This window comes from Silurus meridionalis, chromosome 6 (assembly GCF_014805685.1).
Source record: "Silurus meridionalis isolate SWU-2019-XX chromosome 6, ASM1480568v1, whole genome shotgun sequence".
Classification (NCBI taxonomy): Eukaryota; Metazoa; Chordata; class Actinopteri; order Siluriformes; family Siluridae; genus Silurus; species Silurus meridionalis.
Window position 1 is genome coordinate 5826295 of NC_060889.1, and position 20039 is coordinate 5846333.

Below are 20039 nucleotides of genomic sequence, written 5' to 3' on the forward strand. Positions count from 1 at the left end.
CAAGCAAAAAAACAATCCTGCAATACTCAAACAAAGAAACAAAGAAAAACAAAAAAACAACAACTGTATATACACTCACGTCTCTGTCAAATGTGGAATACTGCCGACTACGCCAAAGTGTGGCGGGGCGGTGGTTGGTAAAAGTCGACACTAGTATACAACTAAAACGGAAAGCAGACTATGCCACCCCGTTTCTATAAACAGGGAAATTTAGACCCAAAATGAAGTACACAGGTTTGTTTCCACTAAACACAGGAGACATGAATATAAATACAAAAATGCTTTTATTTCTCAATAAGAATAGTTAGCTAAAATATAGAAAACTGTTGACCAGGCAGAAATGAAATAAAGGAAATAAAATACTTTCAGGCTGAGGCTTACCAGTAGGCTGGCTAGCTGCACAGTGAGTATCTTAAGACACCCCACTCACCCAAGTATGCTCCACACAAACACCCACACACACGTGCACACACACACACACACACACACACACACACACACACACACACACACACACACACACTAAGTGAGGGAGATGCAATGGTCACGGCAAAAACACTCTGTGAGAGAAACACCACCACCACAAAGGTCAAAACAGCTAGCTTCCCTCACTGGAGGCCTTCAGCTCCTGAAATAAACAAAAACAAACAAGAGTATAAAAACAATTAATCAAAACACATACAATTCAGCTATTTGCATTGGATCAAGTTCAAACCATGAATGACAAGTATGGACCATTTACTGGCCACAAAAGGTTCAACCAAGGGTTCAAGAAAAGGACAAAAACAAAAGGGAAAAAAAAGATGAAAAACAAACAAACGAAAACAATCAGGATTCAAATCAAATCACAAAAACAGCAAATTAATCAAGGAGGAAACTGAAAGATCTCAATGAATACTCAAATCAATACATTTAAACAGGGAACAAAAAATTAATCTTCCCAGGTACCAGATATTGAGTGCTCTTTCACGCCGTCCATAGGACGAGCGCAGATCGAGAGAAAATAAAGAAAAACAAACAAACACGCTGCTGGTGGCAATTACCAGTAGGGCTAACCGTGCGCCGTTAAGGTGACGGTTCAAGCTAGCCTTCCTTTAAGCCACCAACATGAGCGTGGAGCAACAAAACAAAAACAGACAAATCCAATACAAATGGTCACAAAGTAATAAAAAATAGCAGCAGAACAAACAGTGCAGTCTCAATGTTGTATAAGGAGTAACTTATTTGCCCTGCAGTCCACAGTGACGAAATGCTCATGAGCAATTACCCCCACCAGAAGTAGCTCGCTAAACACACAGGTATAGTTACTCGCAGTTTTATCCGAAATCAACAAGCTGCAAATATGCATGTGTTTCATCAGCGCATACACAGACTGGAGTGAAAGACAGCCTGTACCCAACAGCAACTTCACGCCAATCCTAAACACAACCTGACTCCCGCAAAGCCGCGTGCACCCGCCCTCAAACGACAATGATTGGATCATGCACGCTCAGGTGGCATAACCGACGTCTTAAATATGCCTGGAACGGCAGCCAATAGGCTGTCACACCAGTCATTCAGGCGACAGTCACGTTTACGAGGGCGGTACCTAGACAGCCCTACTACAATCACAAAATAATATTTTCTTAAAATATCTTCTGGAGCATCACAAATGTTCAATTGTGAATTTCCTGTGTTGAATGTTCACCTGTTTACTTTTATTTTCTATTTATTTCAGTTGCAAATGTTACCACATTTGTTTCTATGTGTCTGTGGTTAGCTGATAACAAGTGGGTAAAGGAAATATCTGTCATCTTCTGTGGTTTCTTCAAACGTTAGGTTTTTGTACAGTCGTTCAGTGACTCTGTATTACTGTGCCGTTAACACTCTTAGAGCGCAGTGATAGAGAGCAGAATCTGAGATCTGTGGGTCTTTAATAATAAGTTCAGTAGCATTTGAGGTTGTTTCTGCTCTGAATTGAGATCCACTGGGATTGTAGTCATCGGATCTTGATCTTGCGCCTTTAAGCAGTAAAAACTGTGGTGTGCTGTTAGGATATTGTTTGTACCAGTAAAGCCAAATGTTGTCACTCGTTGACTCATATGAACATTTCAGAGTAACAGTGTTTGTTTCCTTCCTCAGAATATTGGCATCTTCATCTCTTGGCCCAATTTTATCTGCATAACTGCCAGCTGTAGAGAAGAAAATATAAATAAATAGAAACATATCAATCAATTTTTAATCAATCAACTATTTTTGTAAACATTCCCAAAACATTAACTTATGAATTTAAGTATATTAATAATAATGTTAGTTATTACAAAGAATAAACAAATGAATATGAATGACCTGTAACTACAGTGAGAATCAGTGTTGTGCATCTCACTATGTACAGTAAGTTGTAGAGTTGAGTCATTTCTGAACACAGCTCTGTGAGGATTCTGTATAATAGTGCTGTATGTGCTGCACTTTACACATGAGGAACCACGTCTGTAGAAGACCACACCCAGGAAGTGCTGCCTTGTATTAAAAAAAAACGTTTAACGAGGCACACCTGAAGCTCATCATCACTCCACCCCGCTCCTACATAAACCCCTCACTCACATTCACTCCCCGTTCGTTATTGTTTATGTTGGACTTCCGTACTGCATGTTTTGGCGTTCCGGTTTTCATACAGGACTTCTTTCATCCGTTTCATCCGGTCTCCAGAATCCCGTACCGGCTGCGCTTCCCCTCCCTGTGCATCTCGGGTCAGCTACACTTCTCCCAATGCGCTACTCAGACTATCTCTCTCAACCTAAGGACTGCCGTGTGTGTATGTGCGCGCGTGTGTGTGTGTGTGTGTGTGCGTGTGTATCTCTCTCTCACGCATGCCATTAAAACCCGAGCGAGCTGTACTCCAGCTTCTGCCTTTTGTTTCGCTCACACCGTGACAGAATAACGAACCTCCTGAAAAGGATATAATTTACAAAAAAAAAAAATAATCGGGTTGCTGCCGTGGTCCCGGCGCGATCCCAACCTCGGATGGAGGATTCGCTGTGCCGCGATGAAACGACGGCCGAGCTCCGCCTCGGGGAAAAACCGAAAACCTGCTGCCGTTTCACGCGGATCATGCTCGGCAGCACCACACCCCCGTGATGACGTCATGGATTTCCCGGCTCGCTTCTCCGGAGACAGAGCTGAGTGGGACGGATTTCTACGGAGCGTCGGTGGATATATGGACTTTTATTCGTCCTCTTACCCCAAGGAAGCAGACAAGATCTCACTCCACATTTCTCTGCTGTCTGGAGAATCCCTTTCTCTGGCCAGTGAGTTGTGGAGCGCCTCTGGTGGCGAATTCGGCTCGTGTGCCAGGTTTATCCGGCTTCTCACCCGGGAACTAGGGATGGTCACCGCAGATCTCCACCATCTCTCTCCCGCTACCAAACGCACAATTCCGCTCCAGTGTTTCCCGAAGAGCTCCGTTCCACACCAGAGCTTCCCAGAGAGCGCCACTCCATCCCAGGACCTCCGGGGGATTTCCACCCTGCTCCAGGCCCTACACCAGGCCCTTCAAAATGGCTCGGCTCCATTCCAGGACCTCCATGAGATCTCCGCCCTGCTCCAGGCCCTTCAGGGGGGCTCCACTCCGCCCCAAGGTCTCCAGGAGATCCTCAGCCTGCTCCAAGACATTCAAGAGAGCACAGCTCCGCTCCAGGTCGTCCAGGAAAGCGCAGTTCTGCTCCAGGACCTCCGCGAGGGCACAGCTCTGCCCCAGGACCTCCAGGAGAGCCCAGTCCCACTCCAGGTCGTCCAGGAAAGCGCAGCTCTGCCCCAGGACCTCCAGGAGAGCCCAGCTCCAGTCCAGGTCATCCAGGAGAGCTCAGCTCTGTTCCAGGTCATCCAGGAGAGCTCAGCTCCGTTCCAGGTCGTCCTGAAGAGCTTAGTCCCACTCCAGGACCTCTACAAGAGCTCGGTTCCGCTCCAGGACCTCTACGAGAGCTCAGTTCCGCTCCAGGACTCCCAGGAGAGCTCCGCTCTGCTCCAGTGTGTCCCCGAGAGCACTTTTCCGCTTCAGAGTTTCCGGGACAGCTCCTTTTTGCTTCAGAGTTTCCGGGACAGCTCCTTTCCACCCCAGGATCCTGAAGAGGGCTCGGCTTTGCTCCAGAGTCCTAAAGAGACCTCGGCTCCGTTCCAGGACCTCCAGGAGAGCCCAGCTCCGCTCCATTGTGTCCCTGAGAGCTCCTCTGCGGTCCACAGAGTCTCCGAGAGCTCCTCCTTTGGCGACGTCTCGCCCCCGAGCTCCTCCTTCGGCGACGTCTCGCCCCCAAGCTCCTCCTTCGACGACGTCTCGCTCCCGAGCTTCCTGGAAGGCGACGTCTCGCCCCAGAGCTCCTCCTTCGGCGACGTCTTGCCAAAGAGTCTCTCTGTGAGCGACGTCTCACCTCTGGGCTCCTCCGATGGTGACATCTCGCCTCTGGGCTCCTCCAATGGTGACGTCTCGCCTCTGGGCTCCTCCGATGGTGTCGCCTCGCCTCTGTGCTCCTCCGATGGCGACGTCTTGCCTCTGGGCTCCTCTCCGGGCGAAGCCATACCTCCGAGCGCCTCCGATGTCGACGTCACGTCCCGAGCGCCTCCGATGTCGACGTCACGCCTCACGGTCTCCCCGAAGGCGGCGGCTCGCCTCACGGTCTCCCCGAGGGCGACGGCTCGCTTCACGGTCACCCAGAAGGTGACGGCCTGCCTCACTGTTCCTCTGGAGGTGAGGCCACGTCACAGGGTTTCTCTCCCGGTGAAGCCACGTCGCAGAACTTCTCTCTGTCCCAGAGCATCCCTGAGAGCTTCACTCCACTCCACAGAGTCTCCGAGAGCTCCTCTCCGCTCCACAGAGTCTTCGAGAGCTCCTCCCTGCTCCACAGAGTCTCCGAGAGCTCCTCTCCGCTCCACAGAGTCTCCGAGAGCTTCTCTCCGCTCCACAGAGTCTCAGAGACCTCCTCTTTGCTCCAGCACGTCCCGCCTCCAAGCTCCTCTGATGGAGATGTCTTGCCTCCGTGCGACTCCGATGGCGACGTCATGCCTTTAAGCTCCTCCAAAGACGAGGTCACGCCTCTGTGCTCCTCCGATGGTGACGTTTCGCCCCTGAGCTCCGCCGGTGATGTCTCGCTCTTGGGCACCCCTGCAGGCGACGTCACGCCTCCGAGCTCCTCCGATGGTGACGTCTCGCCCCAGAGCTCCTCCTTCGACGACGTCTCGCTCCCGAGCTTCCTGGGAGGCGACGTCTCGCCCCAGAGCTCCTCCTTCGATGGCGTCTCGCTCCCGAGCTTCCTGGAAGGCAACGTCTCACCCCAGAGCTCCTCCTTTGACGACGTCTCGCTCCCGGGCTTCCTGAAAGGCGACGTCTCGCCCCAGAGCTCCTCCTTCGACGACGTCTTGCCTCCAGGCTTCTTCGATAGCGACGTCTCGCCTTTGGCCTCTGGACGACACCGGGGTCGTTTTTCTGATTCCGGGCTCCACCGGGTGCGTCACTCGTACTCCGATCTCTGCTACGGACGTAGCTCCGATCCAGACCTCCCCATTGGGCGTCTATCCAGCCCTGATCGCCGCCGAGGGCCTCACTTGGTCTCAGGTCTCTGCTGTGGAGGTCGCTCAACCTCGGGACTCCGCTGCGGGCGCAGCTTGGTCCCTATCCGACGCTGGAGCTGTCTCTCTGCCTCCTGGCTCCGCCGAAGACGTCCCTTTGTCCCTGTTCTCCGCTACAGGCAGCTCTCCGTCCCCGGTCGCTGCTGGAACCGTTTCTCCGGCCTTCGTCCTGGCTCTGATCTTCACCAGGGTTTTCGCTCCAATTCTCGCCTCCGCAATGAGCTACGTGCCGTCTTGGACCTCCGCTGGGAGCATGGTTCTGTCCTGTGCCTTCGGGATGGGCATCCTCCGGGTCCTGCGCTTCGCCTGGGCTGTCGCCCTGCCTCAGGTCCTTCCTGGCCTTCTCCGGTTCTGCGGCGGTTCTGACCAGGTCCCGTTCGACCCTGGACGGACACCGGGATCCTCCTCTGAGTGCCCTGGCCCTCCGAGCGTCTGTGGGTTTGGGGCGTCAGGTGCCGCCCCTCAGGGGGGGGTAATGTCAGGGAACCACCTGCCACGCCCCCTTTGGTGGCTCTCTATGCCTCTCTCATGGTGGCTCTCTATGCCACTCTCCATAGAGCTCCAGGTTTAACCACGCACACCTGGAGCTCATCATCACTCATGCCTCCACTCTCTCTGAAGCTCCAGGTTTAACGAGGCACACCTGAAGTTTATCATCACTCCACCCCGCTCCTACATAAACCCCTCACTCACATTCACTCCCCGTTCGTTATTGTTTATGTTGGACTTCCCGTACTGCATGTTTTGGCGTTCCGGTTTTCATACAGGACTTCTTTTATCCATACTATCCATACTACTTTGTCCTCTACATCTGCCTCTTTCAAACCTGCATGTCTTCCTTCACTCCATCCATAAACCTCCTATTTTGCCTTCCTCTTTTCCTCCTTCCTGGTTGCTCCAACCTCAACATTCTCCTACCGATGTGCACATGTCCAAACCATCTCAATTGTGCATCTTTCACTTTGTCCCCAAAACGGCCTACATGCGCTGTCCCTTTAATAAACTTGTTTCTAATCTTGTCCATCCTCATCACTCCCAATGAAAAATCTCCACATCTTCAGCTCTGCTACCTCCAGCTCCACCTCCTGTCTTTTACTTAATGCCACTGTCTCTAAACCACACAACATCGCAGGTCTCACCACAGTCCTATAAACTTTCCCTTTTACTCTCGCAGATTCTCTTCTATTACAAATCACTCCTGTCACTCTTCTCCACCCACTCCACCCTGCCTGCACTCCTTTTTCACTTCTCTAACACACTCTCCATTACTTTGCACTGTTGACCCCAGGTACCTGAACTCCTCCACCTACTGCACCTCTTCTCCCTGCAACCACACCACTCCACTGCTCTCCCTCTCATTTACACACATGTACTCTGTCTTACTCCTAATAACTTTTATTTCCCTTCTTTTCAGCATGTATCTCCAGCTCTCCAGGCTCGTCTTAACCTGCTCCATACAGTCATCACAAATCACAAATCAAATATCATCCGCAAACATAATAGTCTATGGAGACTCCTGTATGACCTCATCCGTCAACCTGTTCATTACCACTGCAATCGGGAAAGGGCTCAGAGCCGATTTTTGATGCAATCCAACCTACACCTTGAACCAGTCTGTCATTCCTACTGCACACTTCACTGCTGTCACACTGTTCTTATACATGTCCTGCACCACCCTCACATACTTCTCTGACACACCCGACTTCCTCATACAATATGACAACTCCTCTCTTGGCACTCTGTCGTATGCGTTCTCTAAATCCACAAGCACACAATGCAACTCTTTCTGACCTCTATACTTCTCCATCAAAATTCTCAAAGAAAAATAAGGCGTCTGTGGAGCTCTTTCTCGGCACAAAACCATACTGTTGCTCACAGATGGTCACATCTTCCATCAGCCTGGCTTCCACTACTCTTTTCCATAACTTCATGGTGTGACTGATCAACTTTATTTCCCTGTAGTTACTGCAGGTCTGCACATTTCCCATATTATTGAAAACCAGCACACTCCTTCTCCATTCCTAATGCATGCTCTCACCTTAACATCTCCATTCTTCTACTGGTATGTCATCTGGGCCAACTGATTTTCCACTGTTCCTCCATAGCTGCTCTCACTTCCATCTTACTAATCCTATTCACTTCCTGCTTCACCATCTCTACATCATCCTTCTCTCTCTCTCTAAGTTCCTTATTCATCAGCTGCTCAAAATTCTCACTCTATCTCACCAACACACTCTCTTTACTAGTCAACACATTTCCATCTCCATCCTTTATTGCTTTAACATGCAGCACATCCTTCTTAGCTCTGTCCCTGCCTGGCCAATCACTACAAATCCTTTTCTCCTTCCTTAGCATTCAATTTCTCATACAGCTCCTCATATGCCTTTTCCTTTGCTTTTGCCACATCCCTCTTTACCTGCTGCCTTCTTTTTTTTTTTATCTCTCTGCCATTCCCAATTCTGTTTTGCCAACCTCTTTCTCCTTATGCTCTCCCGTACTTGATTCCACCACCATGTCTTTTGGTCTTCCTTTATATTTCCAGATGTCACACCAAGTACCTTTCTAGCTGTCTCCCTTATCACTTCTGCAGTCGTTGCCCAATCATCCAGCACCTCTTCACCACCACCGAGCCCCTGTCTGACCTCTTCCCTGAATCTCACACTACAGTCTTCCTCCTTCAGTTTTCACCATCTTATTCTTCTTTCAGTCCTCACTCTCCTCCTCTTCTTCTTTACATCCAAAGCCATCCCACAGACCACCATCTGATGCTGTCTAGCTACACTGTCCCCTGACAACACCTTACAGTCTCCAATCTCTTTCAGGTTGCATCTTCTGCATAGCACATAGTCCAACTGTGTGCACCTTCCTCTGCTCTTATATGTCACCTGTGATCCTCCTTCCTCTTACAATAAGTACTCACCACTGCCATTTCCATCCTTTGAGCAAAATCTACCACCATCTGCCCTTCCAGATTTCTCTCCTTAAAGCCATACCTACCCATCACCTTCTCATCAACTCTGTTGCCTTCACCAACATGAGCATCAGCACTGATGCCATTTATCATCTCCCCTTTAACTTCATGTTCATCACCTTATCACTACACACTTACTGTACTCTTCTTTTAGAATCCCCGCTACACCATTTCTCTTTCCATCCACACCATGATAGAACAGTTTTATTTTGATTAGTACAAGTTTTACGCTGGATTCCCTTCATAACACAACCCTCCCCATTTATGTGTGCTTGGGACTGGCACTAAGAGTACATTAGCTTGTGCAACCCCAATGGCTGGGTTGCTTATAATGCAGTTTTAAAGACCAACATTCTGTGGCGTTTTATGGTTTTGGCTTTGTAAAGTATACAATAAGGAAAGGACTTAAAGTGGTGTGTTTATGCTACATTTCAGTGTAAAGGGGGTTTGGATTAAGTTAAGTTTTCATTTATCAGTTCTTATTTGTTTTTTAGTTTCATGTAAGATGCTGATAACAAATTTGTAAAGACTGTTACATTGTCGAACTGACACAACAATAAAATATGTGTGAGTTTAGATTTCTAGTGAAGACAAAACCAAGAGACATTAGCAATCACATGTTTTGCTTAATCTAACCTTTAACTCATAATTTATAATGTCCCCTGTCAGTCAACTCAAACCTGATATTATATCATCTAATAAGACAAATTTAGTACAACTACTCTGTCAGACAAGTTTTTTTATATTTTCTGTTTCATCCTGGCAAAAACATGCCTTTCGCCACTCTGAATAGTCAATACATGTGAATCACTGTACATGTGTGGTGCCTTAACCATCGCAAAGGTGTTACTGAAGATGGATGAATGGATGGATGGATGGATGGATGGATGGATGGATGGATGGATGGATGGATGGATGGATGGATGGATGGATAGGGATTTTACCACCAAGGATTGATCTGTTTTTGTATGTACATATTGTCGCTGCTTTTGTATAATTTTTTAAGTTTAATTTTCAATCAAATTCTCAGTGTACATCAATGAACTGATAGAAATACAGTGTATTCCATATAAGAGGAAATATTGTAACAAAACTGTGCCGAGGTTTTTGTACAGAGCAGCTGGATTTCCTGTCACTGTGGGCGCCAGAGCACAGTAGTATAGAGCAGAGTCTGATACAGCAGCAGAGGAGATGATCAGATTCACTTGTTTATTAGTTTTATCCACTTTAACATCCAGACGTGGTGGAATTGAGTCACTTTTATCTCCACTTAAATCATAAATATAAAGAAGGAATTTAGGGTTAGATTTTGGATGTTGTCTGTACCAGTGCAGGTAGCTGTATGTAGCACTTGTGCTGTAGCTGCAGGACAGAGTAACATCATCACCTTCATTTACAACTTTATGAGTGAATCTTGGGTTTATTGAATCTCCCATTGAGTCACCTGTTATAGAAGAAAACATAATGCATTTAACTTTTAATGTTAGCACAAATAATAGATAAATAATCTTACATTCTTCTTTTTCTCCTCACCACACACTCATTTATCACTAATTAAATTTTAACATTTATGGAATATCAAAAAAATATTAATGTATAACTCACCTAGTGAAAGCCACAGACACATGAATATAACAGTAAACATGATGAATGTTTTTAGCTGAATTAAAATTATTTTTTCTGTTCTCTGATATGTTCATCATAACATCGTAAAGGTTTATGAAGCTCCACCCAACAGCATCACATGACAGTCATAAATGTTACTGACAGATTGTTTATTCTTACTGAAACATACTGACTTTACATTCAGAATCACACGGGGAATCTGTCCTGAGAACATAATAAACAAACACTAAGCGTAATGTGAATCAAATTTTTGCATAAAACCTTGTGTATTAATTATGATAAACATTTTCTGAGGTATCTTACTGAGGTGTGAAACACACCAGCTGCTGCTCTTAGTAATACTATGAAAGATGTCAGTGAGCCTTTAGGGCTTAAAGGGAAGTGTGCACAGTGTGTGTAATGTGTCCTGAATTGAGTGAATTTTGTAGTAAGTAACAGTAATCAAGACTTTCTATTGAAAATGAATTAAACAAAGTCCAAAAGTTGGTGCAATAAGATCACAAATCATATACATGCACTATGTTCTATACAATTTACATTTAAACATAAATATAAATTAATTAATAAGAATTTTAGTTCTGTGAAATCAAGCTGACAGTGTGTAGATTACAGCTGAGACTCGTTACTAAGAAAAACCAGAGCAGGAGTTCGATAACACATAAACATTGTGTATGACAGAAGAACAGGTATAGTCGATATCATGGAAGTGAATGTAAACATATAAACAGCTCCATCTAGTGAGAAAAACATGAATCTGCTGCAGTCATGTGTAGTGCTTTTTGTACAGTGGAGTTGGGTTTCCTGTCACTGTGGGCCTCAGAGCGCAGTAGTACAGTGCAGAGTCTGATACAGCAGCAGAGGAGATGATCAGATCCACTTGTTTATTTCCATGAACTTTAGCATTTGTTCTTGGTGGGTTGTTGGGACTTAAAGCTCCACTTTCATAAATATAAAGAATGAATTTAGGATTAGATTTTGGATCTTGTTTGTACCACTGCAGATTCCCTACAGAACCACTAAAGTCTTTGTAGCTGCAGGACAGAGTAACATCATCACCTTCATCTACAACTTTATGAGTAAGAAGTGGCTTTATTGAATCTGCCATGGAGTCACCTGTCATAGAGGAGAAAACATTTAATGATTAGATAATCAATTATTATATAACTGCAGAATCACACAATAATTAATCATAAATTACACAATAAATTTTTTGAAACAAATTAATCTGAATTCAACTCACCTATTGAAAACCACAGACACATGAAAATGATAGTAAACATGATAAATGCTCTTAGCTGAATGAAACTATACTGAACTTTCTGCAGTCTGTAGCATCATAAATGTTCATGAAGCTCCACCTCACAGCATCACATGACCAAGTCACCAATGTTACTGTCAGATTGTTGATTCTTAATGAAGCATCTGGAATTAAAGCATCATTGTCTTCTTCTTATTATTCTTCTTTCGGCTGCTCCCATTAGGGGTTGCCACAGCGGATTATCCGTCTCCATACCACCCTGTCCTCTACATCTGCCTCTTTTACACCAACTACCTGCATGTCTTCCCTCACCACATCCATGAACCTCCTCCTTGGCCTTCCTCTTTTCCTCCTACCTGGTGGCTCCATCCTCAGCATTCTTCTTCCAATATAATTCATGTCCCTCCTCTGCACATGTCCAAACCATCTCAATCTCGCCTCCCTCACCTTGTCACCAAAACATCCTACATGCGCTGTCCCTCTAATAAACTCATTTCTAATCTTATCCATCCTCGTCACTCCCAACGAAAACCTTAACATCTTCAGCTCTGCTACCTCCAGCTCCACCTCCTGTCTTTTACTCAATGCCACTCTCTCTAATCCATACAACATCGCAGGTCTCACCACAGTCCTATAAACTTTCCCTTTTATTTTTGCAGATACCCTACTATCACAAATCACTCCTGTCACTCTTCTCCACCCACTCCACCCTGCCTGCACTTTTTTCTTCACTTCTCTAACACACTGCCCATTACTTTGCACTGTTGACCCCAGGTACCTGAACTCCTCCACCTTCCCCAGCTCTTCTCCCTGCAACCGCACCAGTCCACTGCCCTCCCTCTCATTCACACACATGTATTCTGTCTTACTCCTACTGAGTTTCATTCCCCTTCTATCCAGCACATACCTCCACCTCTCCAGGCTCTTCTCAACCTGCTCCCTACTCTCACCACAAATCACAATATCATCCGCAAACATCATGGTCCAGGGAGACTCCTGTCTGACCTCGTCCGTAAACCTCTCCATCACCACTGCAAACAGGAAAGGGCTCAGGGCCGATCCTTGATGCAGTCCAACCTTCACCCTGAACCAGTCTGTCGTACCTACTGCACACTTCACTGCCGTCACACTGTCCTCATACATGTCCTGCACCACCCTCACATACTTTTCCGACACACCTGACTTCCTCATACAATACCACAACTCCTCTCTTGGCACCCTGTTGTACGCCTTCTCTAAATCCACAAATACACAATGCAATTCCTTCTGTCCTTCTCTATACTTCTCCATCAACATTCTCAAAGCAAATAAGGCATCTGTGGTGCTCTTCCTCGGCATGAAACCATACTGTTGCTCACAGATGGTCACCTATTCTCTGAGCCTGGCTTCCACTACTCTTTCTTATAACTTCATGGTGTGACTGATCAATTTAATTCCCCTGTAGTTACTGCAAGACTGCACATCTCCTTTATGCTTAAAGATCGGTACCAGCACACTTCTTCTCCATTCCTCAGGCATCTTCTCACCTTCCAAAATCCTGTTAAACAATCTGGTCAAAAACTCCACTGCCAACTCTCCTAAACATCTCCACGCTTCTACCGGTATGTCATCTGGTCCAACCGACTTTCCACTCTTCATCCTCTTAATCGGTGCTCTCACTTCCTCCTTACTAATCCTATCCACTTCCTGCTTCACCAACTCCACATCATCCAACCTTCTCTCTCTCTGATTTTCCTCATTCATCAGCTGCTCAAAATACTCCCTCCACCTTCTCAACACACTCTCCTCACTAGTCAACACATTTCCCTCTCCATCCTTTACTGCTCTAACTTGCAGTACATCCTTCCCAGCTCGGTCCCTCTGTCTGGCCAATCGGTATAAATCCTTTTCTCCTTCCTTAGTGTCCAACCATACAGCTCCTCATATGCCTTTTCGTTGGCTTTTGCCACATCCCTCTTAACCTACTGCCACATCTCCTTGTACTCCTGCCTACTTTTTTCATCACTCTGTCTATCCCACTTCTGTTTTGCCAACCTCTTTCTCCTTATGCTCTCCTGCACTTCCTCATTCCACCACCACGTCTCCTTGTCTTGCTTTCTATTTCCAGATGTCACACCAAGTACTTTTCTAGCTGCCTCCCTCATCACTCCAGCAGTAGTTGCCCAATCATCCAACACCTCCTTAACAACACTGAGTCTCTGTCTGACCTCTTCCCTGAACCTCACACTACACTCTTCCTCCTTTAGTTTCCACCATCTTATTCTTCTTTCAGTCCTCACTCTCCTCCTCTTCTTCTTCGCCTCCAAAACCATCCTACAGACCACCATCCGATGCTGTCTAGCTACACTGTCCCCTGCCAACACCTTACAGTCTCCAATCTCCTTCAGGTTGCATCTCCTGCATAGCACATAGTCCAACTGTGTGCACTTTCCTCCACTCTTATACATCACCCTATGATCCTCCTTCTTCTTAAAATAAGTGTTCACCACTGCCATTTCCATCCTTTTAGCAAAATCTACCACCATCTGCCCTTCCACATTCCTCTCCTTAAAACCATACCTACCCATCACCTCCTCATCACCTCTGTTCTAATGACATTTATCATCATCCCTTCAACTTCCACCTTCACGATCATCACCCTATCAGAAACTCTTTTCACCTCCACTACACTCTTACTGTACTCTTCCTTCAGAATCACCCCTACACCATATCTCTATCCATCCACACCATGATAAAACAGTTTAAATCCACCTCCAATGTTCCTGGCCTTACTCCCGTTCCACTTGGTCTCCTGAACACACAGCATATCTACCTTTCTCCTCTCCATCATATCAGCTACCTCTCTCCCTTTACCCGTCATAGTACCAACATTTAAAGTACCAACCCGAACCTCCACTCTCCTAGACTGCTCCTTTCCCTGCCGTCTCTGTAGACGTCTTCCTCCTCTCCTTCTCCTCCTTCGTCCAACAGTAGCCCAATTTCCACCGGTACCCTGTCAGCTAACGATACCTGTGGCGGTCGTTGTTAACCCGGGCCTCGACCGATCCGGTATGAAATTCTTATTTGTGATCCGCATATTTGATTTGGCACATGTTTTACGCTGGATGCCCTTCCTAACACAACCCTCCCCATTTACCCGGGCTTGGGACCGGCACTAAGAGTGCACTGGCTTGTGCATGCATAATGGCTGGGTTTTAAAACTACAGTCTAATATTGATTATATTTCCTCCAACTCACCACAAATGCAACAATGTGATGAAAGTGTGACATTCACAGTGAAAGGAAGGCACACTTCAGCCCTGAACACAATTCTAGCTCTGATTTCTAAGTCTGCATTACATGATAGGCAGCTCTCAGGTATGTTTTCATGAGAAAGAGGGATTTGAGGATCAGGTGCACTTCAGCAGGTTAACGGAGGTGTGTGTGCTGAAGGTATTGTCAGTTTGTGTAACGTTCTGTGTTTTCACCCCGTGTCTGTGTGGGTTTCTAAAAAACATGACTATAAGAAATTTGCTGGGATTAATTAAAGTGTGAATGAGTGTGTAAAAGGGTTTATGCATGAAGTTCTGCAAAGGACTGATATCTCATTCAGGGTGTACCTGAATGCACAGAAATGACCTGTGTAGAAAAATTTAATAAAGAATTAATGCATGTACCAACAATATATTCTTTTTATAAACACGAGAGAGAATCTCTGGTCAGGACCGCCTGTAGCAGAGACTGGGGACGGAGAGACAGGTTCAGCAGAGGCCGGAGGCGGAGAGACAGCTCCGGCGTAGGACAGGGACCAAGCTGCGTCCGCAGCGGAGTCCAGAGGCTGAGTGACCTCCCCGGCAGAGACTAGAGACCGAGTGACGTACTCGGCAGCAATCAGGGGCGGATTGACGCCCACTGGGGAGGTCTGGAGCAGAGTGATGTCCAGCACGGAGGTCAGGAGCGTAACGATGTCCACCCTGGAGACCCAAAACAGAGTGATGCCTTTCTTCGGAGACCTGGACCGAAGGGGTGCCAACCACGGAGGTCAGGAGCGAAGCTATGTCCATAGCGGAGATCAGGGAATGCGTGATGTACTCGGTGTAGACCGGGAGCAGAAAAGCATCCTCGGTGGTGTTGAGAGGCCGAGTGACGCCCACGGCGGAGATGAGGAACACAGTGACACCTTCGCCGGGGCTGTAAGCCGTGACGACGCCTTCAGAGGAACTTGGGAGTGTTTCGTCATCCTCTAAAGGGACCTGGAGGAAAAATGTCGCCCGGAAAGGGACACGGAGGTGTTACGTCGGCCGGAGAGGAACCCGGAAGCGAAACAACGCCTGAAGCGGAACTCTGTAGCTTTACCTTTTGGGAGACTTGGGGCTGAGACGTCTTTGTGGGAGGAGCTCTTAGGCGAGACGCCGCCTTCGGAGGAGCTCTTAGGCGATACGTAGCCTTCGGAGGAGCTTTTAGGCGAGACGTCGCCGACGGAGGAGCCCGGGGGCGAGACGTCGCCAACGGAGGAGCCAGGGGGCGAGACGTCACCGACGGAGGAGCTCAGGAGAGAGACGTCGCTGACGAAGGAGTTCAGAGGAGTGACTCTGCCATCTAATGAGCTAAGAGGGGTGATGCCGCCATCGAAGGAGCTCAGAGGTGAGACGTCGTCACCGGAGGAGCTCAGGGGCGAGACATCACCATCGGATGAGCTCGGGGGCGAGACGTCACCTTCAAGGGAGCTCGGAGGCGAGACGTCGCCATCGGAGGAGCTCGGAGGCGAGACGTCGCCATCGGAGGAGCTCGGAGGCAAGACGTCGCCATCTGAGGAGCTCGGAGGCGAGACGGCGCCATCGGAGGAGCTCGGAGGTGGGACATGCTGGAGCGGAGAGGAGCTTTTGGAGACTCAGTGGAGTGGAGAGGAGCTCTCGGGGACTCTGTGGAGCGGAGATGAGCTCTCGGGGACTCTGTGGCGGCGGCACGACGTTCAGTTCGCGGCCAGGCGACGGCACGATGTCCCTTTCGCGGCCAGGCGGCGGCACGACATCCCTTTTGCGGGCAGGCGGCGGCACGCTGTTCACTTTGAGGGAACATTAAACATAAAAAAGTTATGGTAACTTAGTTATGAATCTTTGTGGCAATGGCATCCTCCTTACTCTTTTTTGTCCTTTTATCATATATGACATGACGGGCCAAATCAAATGTCAACAGGGACCAACTTTAGCCTGCGGACCCTAGTTTGGGCATCTCTGCTCTAAACTAAAAGATATATTAAAATGAGTAAACTATTGCATGTTTTAATTGCTTTTGAATTCCTTTTGTATTTATTTTATATTTTATATTGTAGTTTTTCCCATGTACTCCAGATTCTCCTTTTCTTTTCCCCTCCATGACAGTAGATGTATTGATTACTTCAGATAACTTCTAAGTGTGAATGCTAAATCTATCAAATCATGACGCTCCAGTTAAATAAAATTCATCAAAGTTACAGTGTTCCATAAAGTACTAGGACACATTACTGATCCAGGCTACTTTAAAGATTAGTCTCAGGTTCATCTCCTGCTAAATTCCATCTGCTTAATTAAGGCACAATTTATTTGTGAATTCCTCAATAACTCCTGTGTAGGAAACACTGATGAACTAATACAAGATTTCTTTTTCCAAATTTATTGTTAACGAACGAAATAAGAGAAAGTTTAGGTTTTACACAAATACATTAGTAAATTACCCTAATGATTGTTGATCTTCAAGAAGAAGCTGAAATTATAGACAGGAAGTTGAGCATGCAGAGGTGAACATGTAAACAGCTCCATCTAGTGAGAAAAGCACAAATCTGCTGCAGTCATGTGTAGTGCTTTTTGTACAGTGGAGTTGGGTTTCCTGTCACTGTGGGCCTCAGAGCGCAGTAGTACAATGCAGAGTCTGATACTGCAGCAGAGGAGATGATCAGATCCACTCTTTTTTTATTTTTATCATCATAAACTTTAGCACCCAGTCTTATTGATACTTTGGAAATTAGAGTTCCACTTTGCATAATATTAAGAAGGAACTCAGGGTTAGATTTTGGATGTTGTCTGTACCAGTGCAGGTTGGGGTTTGTATTACTTGTTTCGTAGTTGCAGGACAGAGTAACATTTTCACCTTTATCAACAACTTTATGAGTAAAAAGTGGTTCTATTGAATCTGCCATGGAGTCACCTGTCATATAGAAGAGAACATAATCATTTAACTTTTACACAGAACATTAAACATTAGAACACTTTATATTAAGCCAGAATTGCATAATCAAACTCATATTCTGATTTATTAGAGAATAAATAATCACATTTAATTTCCACACAATTTTTATTCACTTAAAAAAATCTAATCTCACCTAGTGAAAGCCACAGACACATAATTACAGCAGTGAACATGATGAATGTTTTAGCTGAATGAAAATATTCTGAGGTCTTTCTGTTTTCTGATTCTGTAACATCATAAAACTTCATGAAGCTCCACCTCACAACAATGTTACTGACATTCTGTATTTACATTTAGCAGCACATGGGAAAACTTGTGCTCTTTTTTTAGCAAACACACACTGATATTAGTGTAATTATGACTACACTTATAATGAATGTACTATATACAATCTAACATTTGAATCTATTAAAATATAATCCAGTTATTACATTCTGTAATATTTTATTTATGCATGGTGAGGTGGTGGGAGGAGCACACGGGTTCGTTAACATAGATGGCAAGGAGACATGGATGTCAATATAAAAGACCAGGTTTATTGATCTCACATGGACAAATAAAACATTACAGTCACTACAAATGAAGGACGGCTCCAACGAGCTACAGGGGAGAGGAGAGGAGAGGAGAGGAGAGGAGAGGAGAGGAGAGAGAGGAGGAGAGGAGAGGAGAGGAGAAAACTACTACTAAGTATATTCAGGGTAGGAGTGAGGATAATATTAGTGCAGTGTGTATGATAGAAGAACAGCTGTAGTTTATATCACAGAGGTTTTATTGTGAAAATGAGGATTCATCATCAGAGAATGTGAGCAGGGTTGTGTGGAGCTCTAGTACTTTTCTAGTACTTTTTACAATTCTGATTTCTTAATCAGCACGACATAATAGACAGCTATCAGGCTTATATTTTTTTATGATAAAGATGGATTTAATGATCTGATGCTCTTTATCAGAGATCTATTTAGCTGAAGAACCATTCTGTTCTGTTTCTACAACTACATATTTTAGTATGTACCATATATTAAGCTTTTTCATCAATACACTGTCTAATTAATGATTAAATAAACATTTAATATTTCTGAATGAGTAATAAATATCTATGTATAACTCACCTAGTGAAAGCCACAGACACATCATTATAACAGTGAACATGATGAATGGTTTTATCTGATTGAGAAAATTCTGTGCTCTAACCAGTTAACATCATAAAGGTTCATGAAGCTCCGCCCCTCAGCATCACATGACCGTCACCAATGTTACTGACAGATGTGATGCTGATTTTGCATTCATCAAACATATTTTAATCAAATTTTAATTGTAATCCAAATAATAATGTAATTATGATAAAAAAATATCATTCTACACAAGAGGAGCTCAAACTTTTTCTTAAGAGGCAAAAGAATCTCACTTAAATAAGGGAAATGGGCTAAAAGTAAATGTTGCATTACACCAAACTGTATTTTATTAAAACTAGAACTGCCATGTTTCCTTTTATTCATGAATTCTTTATATTTAGAAATAAATATATATAAAAACTCTCTCAGCTGATGCAGTTTTTCCGATGTCTTCTCTTTCAATAAAACTTACAGTCAAATTAAATTCCATTAATAGCACAAGAGTTGAATGTCTAATGCAGCTATTCAGGTTATAAGCAATACAGCCATATGCCTGCAATATCAGTGACCTCTAATGAGATACATGAAGTTTGTGCTTTTTTTTTTTGTTTTGTTTTTCCAAATTGGGCTGCAGCTGATTTACTGAAAAACTTTGAATAGTATGTAGGTGGGAGTGAGTTAGTTTACTTCTCAGTTTATATTATTATATTAAAAAATCAAAAAGTTGGTAAGTTGGTTAGATATGAAAGAATGTAATAATGAGACATTAGGAACAAACTTACACTTATAAACAACAATCTTTATTCATCTTATTCATTCTTTGTCACCACATTATCTGTGTAAAGCTGCTTTGAGGCAATGTTCAGTGTTAAAGTGCTATACAAATAAAAATGAAATAAATTGAACTGAATGAATGGCAACCCCGTTCCTGTTTTCTTTTTTGTTTCCCTTTTATCATATATTGCATAATGAGCAAAATCGAAGGTCACCATGGGATAACTGGATCTCTGACTGTAGTTTGGTCATCTCTGTTCTACACTGATGTATTTAGGAAAATGGAAACAATAACTTCATCTAGATCAATGTTTTTATCTCCTGCTCAATTTTATCTGCTTTATTGAGGCGTGATATATTTGTGAATTCTTCAATATCACCTGTGTGTAGGAAACACTGTTAAACATATACAAGGTTTTAGTGGATCATTATCATGAAACTACCTCAAGAAGAGTTTAAAAGGAAGTTATTATACATGTATTTTTTTTAATCTACAGTT

General features: G+C 45.0%; 1 protein-coding gene across 1 annotated transcript; it reads right to left on the bottom strand.

Moving 5' to 3' along the window:
• Positions 1–9142: 9142 nt before the first annotated feature.
• On the bottom strand, positions 9143–11475 carry LOC124387065. The gene is made up of 5 exons (XM_046851159.1): positions 11436–11475; positions 11019–11308; positions 10175–10205; positions 9669–10013; positions 9143–9150 (listed from the first exon to the last, which is right to left on the bottom strand). The coding sequence occupies exons 1-5, from the start codon at positions 11473–11475 to the stop codon at positions 9143–9145; spliced, it is 714 nt and encodes a 237-aa protein (XP_046707115.1).
• Positions 11476–20039: the final 8564 nt, after the last annotated feature.